This window comes from Pelophylax lessonae (genome assembly GCF_965119305.1).
Source record: "Pelophylax lessonae genome assembly, chromosome: 5".
Taxonomy (NCBI): domain Eukaryota; kingdom Metazoa; phylum Chordata; class Amphibia; order Anura; family Ranidae; genus Pelophylax; species Pelophylax lessonae.
The window spans coordinates 136,758,411-136,767,371 of NC_138772.1; the positions used below are offsets into that span (position 1 = coordinate 136,758,411).

Genomic DNA, 8,961 nt, shown 5'->3' on the forward strand with positions numbered 1-8,961 from the left:
TCCAGGGCTGTCCTGTCCGCTGAAAACTGCAAAAGACTGCACATGAATTTTGTCGGCCAACAACAGCCGACTGCAGAAGTGATGTCATGTGATGAATAACTTTCCGTGTGTTTTTTCTTTTCTGAGCATGCCCAGTCTTGCTAATCTGCTGTTTGTCGGCCGAATTCTGTACTGACTGGCGAACAATCAGCCGTTCTGGTGTTGGCCAACAAAAATTTTAATGCCTGCAGGACAGATTCTGTTCGGCCGAAAATGCGCTGTCGGCTGTCGAAAGCATCATACTAACAAGCATACAATCGGCCGATCGGTCGTCGGCCGAATATTTACGGCCGACGATCGGTACGTGTGTACGAGGCATCACTCACATACATACACAGCAGGGCCAATTTTTTATACAGGATCCAATTAACCTACCAGCATGTCTTTGGAGTGTGGGAGGAAACCAATCTGTCACGATTCAACCACGCCCACGGCGACTAGCTAAACGAGACGTGATGAATCGTGACTGGGCAGTATAAGGGGATAACGGAAATAAAGAAAATTCCTACTAAAGGCTCGTACACACGTACCGATTGTCGCAGAAATGATTCGGCAGACGACCGATCGGCCAAATGTAGGCTTGTTAGTATGATGCTTCCGACAGCCGACAGCGCACTTTCGGCCGAACAGAATCTGTCGTGCAAGCATTAAAATGTTTGTATGCCGACACCAGAACGGCCGATTGTTCGCCAGTCAGTACAGAATTCGGCCGACAGACAGCAGATTTGCAAGACTGGGCATGCTCATAAAAGAAAAAACACAGGGAAAGTTAACCATCACATGACATCACTTCTGCAGTCGGCGGACAAAATTCGTGTGCAGTCTTTTGCACTTTTCAGCGGACATGACAGCCCGGGGACAAAAGACAGCCGATTGTTCGGCCGACGATCGGTACGTGTGTACGGGGCTTAAGTAATTAGATTGGTTGCAATACTTTCACAGCCTGCACTGCCTTCGGTCACCACTAGAGGGAGACTCCAGTCCAATCCAGCTGGCTGACCACACACAGGCAGATACAAATCTTACATACAATCTGATGCACTCTAAGGGTTGGGGAGCAGTCTAGCAATTACCACACACTACTAGGATTCCTCCAGCTATCCTACAAGCCAGAACCCCTGTGTTGATCACTCTTCCCACTGTCCCCACACCCACACACCACAAACGATAGCCTGTGGTCTGGTGTACAATCTGCATGCAATCTGCCAACATACAGTGCAATTGCATACAGATTGGCATGTATGTATGTATGTACTGTATGTATGTGTGTATATATATATATATATATATATATATATATGTGTGTGTGTGTGTGTATGTGTATATATATATTTATATATACTGTATGTATATATACCGTGCATGTGTGTGTGTGTATATATATGTTTTCATGTGTCAGAACATGTCATTACGAGTTCTTTTAAACTTTAGTTTCACTTTTTAAATTTAGCAGTGCCTGTAATCTCACAAAATCTCGCGAGATTACAGGCAGTCCACCCAGTTATACAGAGATCACGGCAGTTCTCAGAGAAAAAACTTCTCCTCTGATCACCCTGTGAGAAGTGAAGTTCTCACCCTTCTAAACTGGGTGCCAGAGGAGATATTTTTTCTCTGAGAACTGCCGAGAATTGAACTGAGAGAAAACTTCTCAGTTTACTAAACGTACACCTAAGCGAGGGCTGCTTCACAGAATTGCAATTGTTTGAACAGCAACGCTGAGTAAATATTATTTTCAAAGGGAAAAATAGCTTAAAATGTATATCTCTACAGCTTAAAACATTAAAATTTGGGTAGGCTTTATTTTCCTGGAATCAGTCAGTCGTATGCATTGCTGTAGGTATTGGGTATGTTGAAAAAAACACACATGGAATTTTTACTTTGTAAGTTTGTGTGTGAGCTTCAAGTCTCTCTTTCAAGTCCAAAAGAGGGTATTTGACTTAAACTTTTTTTTATGCTCTCTCTTCTCTCTGTTTCTCTCCCCTTTCTCTTTTACCCAGACATAGAAACACACACATTCACCAAAGTATCCTCAAAGATATCATTTAAACACTGTAGCCAAACAACATACCTTAACTATTATCCTTGAGACAAAAAGTCAAATTAAGTTACTGGATGCCACCTTGCTGAACTAAGGTAGCATCATGATGCTTACACAGTAGCTACACAGTATTTTTACTTCATGTAAATAACTATTTATTGCATCCATCTGTTTGGACTATACTGAACACAATTTTGAAAATGAGTAGTCAAATCTGTGCAAATACAACTTCACAATGAGTTCAAACTTAACAGAACAGCTTCATAAGAGAAATCGGAACTTACAGCAAAGACATAGCAGGACATACAGTGAATACTGTATTTACTAACACACAATAGCGAGTTCATACTTCACACTTCCGCTTCTGCTTAAAACTAATAGAAAATATACAATAGGACCACACCATTTAATATTTGTCATCACATAAAAATCTCAAGAAGGAACTTGATGCATAATGTGGCTAAAAAAGAACTCCTATATACTTGTTTGCAGAATACATTAGTGGCGGGCATGTTGTCACACATACACACTGTACATTTTCCTAAAAAAAAATTGAAACTATGTCACAAAATGTCTCACATATGAATATAGTTTAACACTTAGAAAGTCAATATTTTAGGAAAGAAAATATGATTTATAACAATTAGTTACTTGTGCCACAATGTCCAAGAATCTGTAATTATGGAAGTGTATTTATCATGCAAATGCACAACGTCGATAGATAATGATAGACAGATAGATAAACAGACAGATACATACATATTTAAATGCATACATACATGCATACATACATACACACATACATAAATACACACATACAAAGATGATAGATAGATAGATAGATAGATAGATAGATAGATAGATAGATAGATAGATAGATAGATAGATAGATAGATAGATAGATAGATAGATAGATAGACAGACAGACAGACAGACAGACAGACAGACAGACAGACAGATACATACATATATAAATAGATACATACATAAATACACTCATACATACGATGATAAATATATAAATTCATACATACCTAATAGATAGATAGAGATAGATAGATAGATAGATAGATAGATAGATAGATAGATAGATAGATAGATAGATAGATAGATAGATAGATAGATAGATAGATAGACAGACAGACAGACAGACAGACAGACAGACAGACAGACAGACACATACATACATACATACATACATACATACATACATACATAAATAGATACATACATAAATACACTCATACATACGATGATAAATAGATAAATACATACCTAATAGATAGATAGATAGATAGATAGATAGATAGATAGATAGATAGATAGATAGATAGATAGATAGATAGATAGATAGATAGATAGATAGTAAAAAGTAAAATGTTACCATTGTTGCTTACAATATCAAACAGCCCTATTAAATTTGCAGTAAGCAACAATCTCATTGCTCCATTTGGAACAATTTTGGCTTAAAAATGAAAAAAGAAAACAATGGTTTACTGACATTTATATGGGAGGTCATATTTTATGTTAATTTGGAGGTAAAGAAGAAAGGAACAGGCAGAGGAAATCAGGCAGGGACCAAATGTTCCTGGTGACAACCATAAGAGTTTATGACTTGTTTGAATTCTCGCCTACATGATAGAAAACTATCTACTACAAAACCCAGATTTTCCAAAATGGATAAATAAGATCTGAAAACGTTTCATTTACCTGTGAATCCGTTCAAGAAGAATTACAAGAAAGTTTGAAGGACACCACAGTAGTTTCAGTAAACTGGCTCTCAAAGTGCATCCTAAACACTTCCCTGGTTGATCTGCTTAATAAAGGCAGACTTTTCATCAGTCCTGTTTTAACACTGGATCTAGAAGTCTAATGTTAAATCCGCTCATAAAGTTCATTGCTGACTAATCACAGGGCAGTGTGAACTCACTATTGACAGAACAAAAAAAAGTAAGTGAAGTAAACACACAGCTGGGGCCTATCCAAACTCCTCTGTCCTAGTCCAGAAATGTAGAAACATAACATACATCTTCAGGAGGATTTCACTTTGTATCTCAGCAATCTCTGCTGCTGACTGAAGAAAGAACTCCCTTTGAATTGAGCCACTTTCGTTTTTGGACAGATAAGGACCCTGGGTGAACTAAATGTGTATATATTATAAGATATGCACCACCAAAACTGTGTGACAGTGTCTCAGAAGATAATTCATGAGTGTAAACTACTTAGTTATTGAATCCCTGCTCTACTTTTGAGACCCTCGTACTTGTTGACTTTATAGACAAACCCAGGCACCTACTGGGCTATACAAGGGCGAAAATATAAAGACCTAGGGCTAGGCTAATTATTTCAGAATGTAGTAGTACTTGAGAATTAAGGATAATTACATGCCCATCAGACCTTAGTATAAGTGGTGCACCATAGACCTTAGTTTAAGTGGTGGTGTGTTTTAATGGCTGTTAAAACACCTAATGTGTGTCCATATAACCAGTGAGATCTAAAAGAAACACCAGCCATGTCCAATTTATAAACCTAAAACTTACCTTTAAGTTGTAAGCTATCACATACCATGATGGGGGTGCTTTGATCTGAAGAGCTGGCCTCCTATGTGTAATAGGTGATGGTCTGCAGCCCCTATGTGTCCTCCTAGGAGCCAAATGATGTCCAGCACTAGTGAGATTATATGATATGTAGTATATAATGTTGGACGTCTACTCCCCAAAACCATAAAACTTACTTTAATAGCACCACGTGACATTTTATAGCCAGTGAGCCTATCTGTCTGCGCTATGGAGGATTTTACGATCTAATTCATAGACAAAACCCTATTCATTTGGCAACCAAATGTCACATAGCCGGAACTAGGGCTTATAAAGTTTACTGTTATATAACTTAGGGAAGACAAGAATGTAAGCAGTTAGCTGGGATGCTCTTTTCATTTCCCTTACAGGCTCAGTGGAGTTAGACCTCCCTACACAGGTAAGGTAAGTAACTCTTGGAAGGTTTTGTTGGGATCTTCTATCATCTTCTCTACTCTCTAGTTACCTATATCTTTAAAAAATACTATAAGAAAGTTACCCTAAAAAAAAAAAACTACTATAAGACACTCTTTTAGGTTAAAAAGTATGTTGGCTAAAACTGGGATCTGTCAACGAAATAGTGTGACCCTATATCTCATAAAATAATTTACATTTATACACTCCTTAGCATGACAATTTTCTTATTACAAGCAGAGCATTTTAAGGCTACTTTGAAGTTTCCCTCTCATCACCTGGCTTTCATATAGACACCTCAGTGCTCATCAATCAGTTCTCCAACCTTCCCCCCCAAAAAAAAGAGTTTCCTCTATGACTTTAAGAGAAACAGTCCATTTTTTTTTTTTTCAGTAGAAAGTTTATTTTTTTTTCCAGTCATATTTTTTTTCATGAAAAAAAAATTACAAAAAAATAGCAATTGTTTAAACAGCCAAGCTTAACTATATAACTTTGTGACCAAAAAAAAAACACATAGTACATACACTTAGCTGCGAGTGCAGCCACTTTACAAGAGGTCGTGCAGAGTTATGAAATATACAAAGGCACAGCTAGGACAGACTGCTTGGGATCACAGCTTGTGTCACCGCTTCACTACTCACCACTACTAACACAAGATAAATTGGCTTGCACAAGTCACCTCTACAACATAGTTATTCACAGGTATGATAGGTAGTTTCTTGAAATTTAGGTAGACGGTTTGTAGGCATTCAGACAGTTACACTACACAAACACATAGAGCGTTTTTTTTTTTTTTTTATGTTTTTGTTTTTTGTTTTCTGCAAATTGAATGCAACATAAAACAGAACATTTTTAACAAACACTTTTTTTTTCTGTGTGTTCTGTTACTTCAAGTAACACATAGCGCTTTACATACTCAAATAAGTTAAAACATTTAAAATTGTCAAGACATAGCCATTCAAAATAAAACATATACATAAAGCATCTGTAGCTATAACCACCCAGCATAGGGGCTCATGGCTAAGATAGGAAGGGAGGGGAGGGGGACATGGACGGGGGTATTTCTTCACAGAAGTCACACACAAGAGTTCTAGAAAGTCTATGGTGACAATTCTAATACTGGACCAGTACTTTCATAGAACAGAGACATATACTAAGGACGAAAAGCCCCTCCTGCTGCGGCCATGCTCATACTTTTCAGCTTGTTATCCTTTTTCCATTTCATCCTTCTGTTCTGAAACCAGATTTTAATTTGTCTCTCAGATAGGCAAAGGGCATGGGCTATTTCAATCCTCCTTCGGCGTGTCAGGTATCTATTAAAATGAAATTCCTTTTCCAGCTCCAGTGTCTGGTAGCGTGTGTAAGCTGTTCTAGCCCTTTTCCCCTCTGGTCCCCCTATGTTATCTGCAAATTTAAAAAGAGACAGAGAATTAGCTGAATCAGAAGCAGTCATCACATAGGTTCCTGATATTTTTTTTATTTTTTTTTTTTTTGCACTAGAACTGCATAACAAGCAGAGAGAAACATAAAATTAAAGTTATACTTATATGGGTTCAAATTGAAGCAGTATGCAATAATGTATTTTAAATGCAAGCATGCAAATTAAAATAAGCAAGGATTGGCTTAACCAGAGACAGTCATCACATAGGTTTCTGATGTTTATTAAAACTGAATAACATGTAGACAGAAGTATAAAAAAAGACTGAAGCAGAGGCAGTCATCACATAGGTTTCTGATTGTTACTAAAACTGAAGTAGACAGAAGTATAAAAATAAAGTTCCACTTGTGCAAGTTGAAACAGCATGCAACAATGTATTTAAAATGCAAGAAAAGACCAGAAGCAGCCATCACAGGCTTCTGATTTTTCCTAAAACTGAATAACAAGTAGACAGAAGTATACAAAATAGAGTGCAAGAATGTATTTAAAATGCAAGAAAGGGGATTTAGCTGGACCAGAAGCAGCCATCATAGGCTTCTGTTTTTTTGTTTTTATTTTTTTACCCTAACACTGAATCACATGTAGACAGAAGTATACAACATAGAGTGCAAGTTGGAGCAGCATGCAAGAATGTATTTAAAATGCAAGAAAATGGGACTTAGCTGGACCAGAAGCAGCCATCACAGGCTTCTATTTTTTTTTTCTAAAACTGAATAACAAGTAGACAGAAGTATACAAAATAGAGTGCAAGTTGGGGCAGCATGCAAGAATGTATTTAAAATGCAAGAAAAGGGGATTTAGCTGGACCAGAAGCAGCCATCACAGGCTTCTGATTTTTTTTTTATTTTATTAAAACTGAATAACAAGTAGACAGAATTATACAAAATAGAGTTACATTAGTGCAAGTTAGAGCAGCATGCAAAAATGAATTTTAAATGCAGGCATGCAAATTAAAAAGGAGAATTAGCTGGACCAAGAGCAGCCATCACAGGCTTGGGATTTTTACTATAATGAGTAAACAGAAGTATAAAAACATACAAGTATATTTATTTTAGTTGAAGTTGAAGCAGCATGCTATAATGTCATCTAAATACAACCATGCATTATTTAAACTGTTCCACTTCTGTATCAACTTTCCACCAGCCTAGCACCTAAGGAACCCATAAAAGATCATAGACAGATATATGCAAACGACTTTAGAGACTCCTTGGACATTGCATTGTGTGGCAATAAAAATGAGATCCTCATACTGTTCTAGACATATTCAAAAGGTTAATCTGTGGCCATAAAACTGTCTCTAGCCATTATAGCGCCTGGAAGTTGGATTCTCCCACCCTTTTTTTTTTTTCTTTTGATCCTATAGGTATTCCCTTCTTATTGCAGGGAATAAAAGGTCGAGATTTTTTTTTTTATTTACCATGACTTATGTGCAGTTTTCTCATCCAGGGGTAGATCTGGGGTTGGACCGATGAAGCTGGGCTCTGTCCGTTCTGGGAAGTTGTCTGGTCGCTGCTGGCTGGGGTGTCATCTTCAGCACCAGAAGAAGAAGCCCCAAGCCCATCTCTGTTGTTAATGTGGCTGCTGTTACTATTGCTGGTGGTGCTGGAATTGGACGTGGTGCTGTTAGAGTTAGTTAGAGAGTTTTTCACTCCTTGGTGAGTGTCGCTGACAGCAGCAGGCGGGGTGGACACGGCAGTGCAGGGGAGAGGGTCAGGTGGAGGAGAGTGTGAAGAGGTTGCAGGTTGGTTATACCTTGGCTCTGTAGAAGAACTTGGGTTGGACGGATAATTTCGTGCTCTGTCATTGGCATTAAAGTGGTTGGAAGCTGATCGCCCAACGCTGAGATCCATGCCATTGTAGCCGTAGCCGTACCTGCTGGAATGCATGCTCGCTGAATCCCTGTATTGCTCGTTCACCGAGCTGTGATCTCCATAATTATGTAACTGGTAGTCCGGGCCATTTGGATAGCGACCGCAAAATGAGTTTACAAAATAAGAGCTCATTTGTTTTTTGATATGTGTGCTTGATTTGTGGCTCTTGGTCGTTTTGTGCGTCTATAGCACCCTTGCACAATTTATGATGAATTATGGAAATGACTGGGACATGTACTTGGTTCCCTCCTACGTAGGCACCCAAATATGGGGTACGACTTGGAATCACGTGCTTTTGTTGTCCAGTCGTAAATCCTGCCTGATGACCTCTAGAGGTAAACTGGTGTATTAGTGGGGGAGCTGGGAGGATGCTGAGAGGGAGCGCGCATTGGCAAGCGCGCTCCCGCGGCGGGCTTGGATGCTTTTGCTCAGACTCTAACGCCACCGTCTGGACGTTTCGCGGTCACTGCAGGCTCTTCAGCAAGAAGCTAAGGACTGCAGGGCCGGGGTCGAATTGAGGTTACATCCCATTACAGAAAAATTATTGCATTCCCCCTTCGCAGTTCCATTAGTGAATACCAAATG

General features: G+C 38.6%; 3 protein-coding genes across 3 annotated transcripts in view; all 3 read right to left on the reverse strand.

The window, feature by feature from the left end:
* HOXA3 (homeobox A3) overlaps positions 1-8,961 on the reverse strand; it is a 52,501-nt gene that overhangs the window by 35,589 nt on the left and 7,951 nt on the right. The window lies entirely within an intron of this gene.
* On the reverse strand, positions 5,467-8,817 carry HOXA5 (homeobox A5). The gene is made up of 2 exons (XM_082258583.1): positions 7,923-8,817; positions 5,467-6,471 (listed from the first exon to the last, which is right to left on the reverse strand). The coding sequence occupies exons 1-2, from the start codon at positions 8,506-8,508 to the stop codon at positions 6,221-6,223; spliced, it is 837 nt and encodes a 278-aa protein (XP_082114709.1). The 5' UTR covers positions 8,509-8,817; the 3' UTR covers positions 5,467-6,220.
* HOXA6 (homeobox A6) overlaps positions 6,366-8,961 on the reverse strand; it is a 6,438-nt gene continuing 3,842 nt past the window's right edge. Inside the window, exon 3 of the mRNA XM_082258581.1 lies at positions 6,366-6,471. The gene's annotated coding sequence lies outside the window, so the exon portion shown is untranslated. The remainder of the gene's footprint in view (positions 6,472-8,961) is intronic.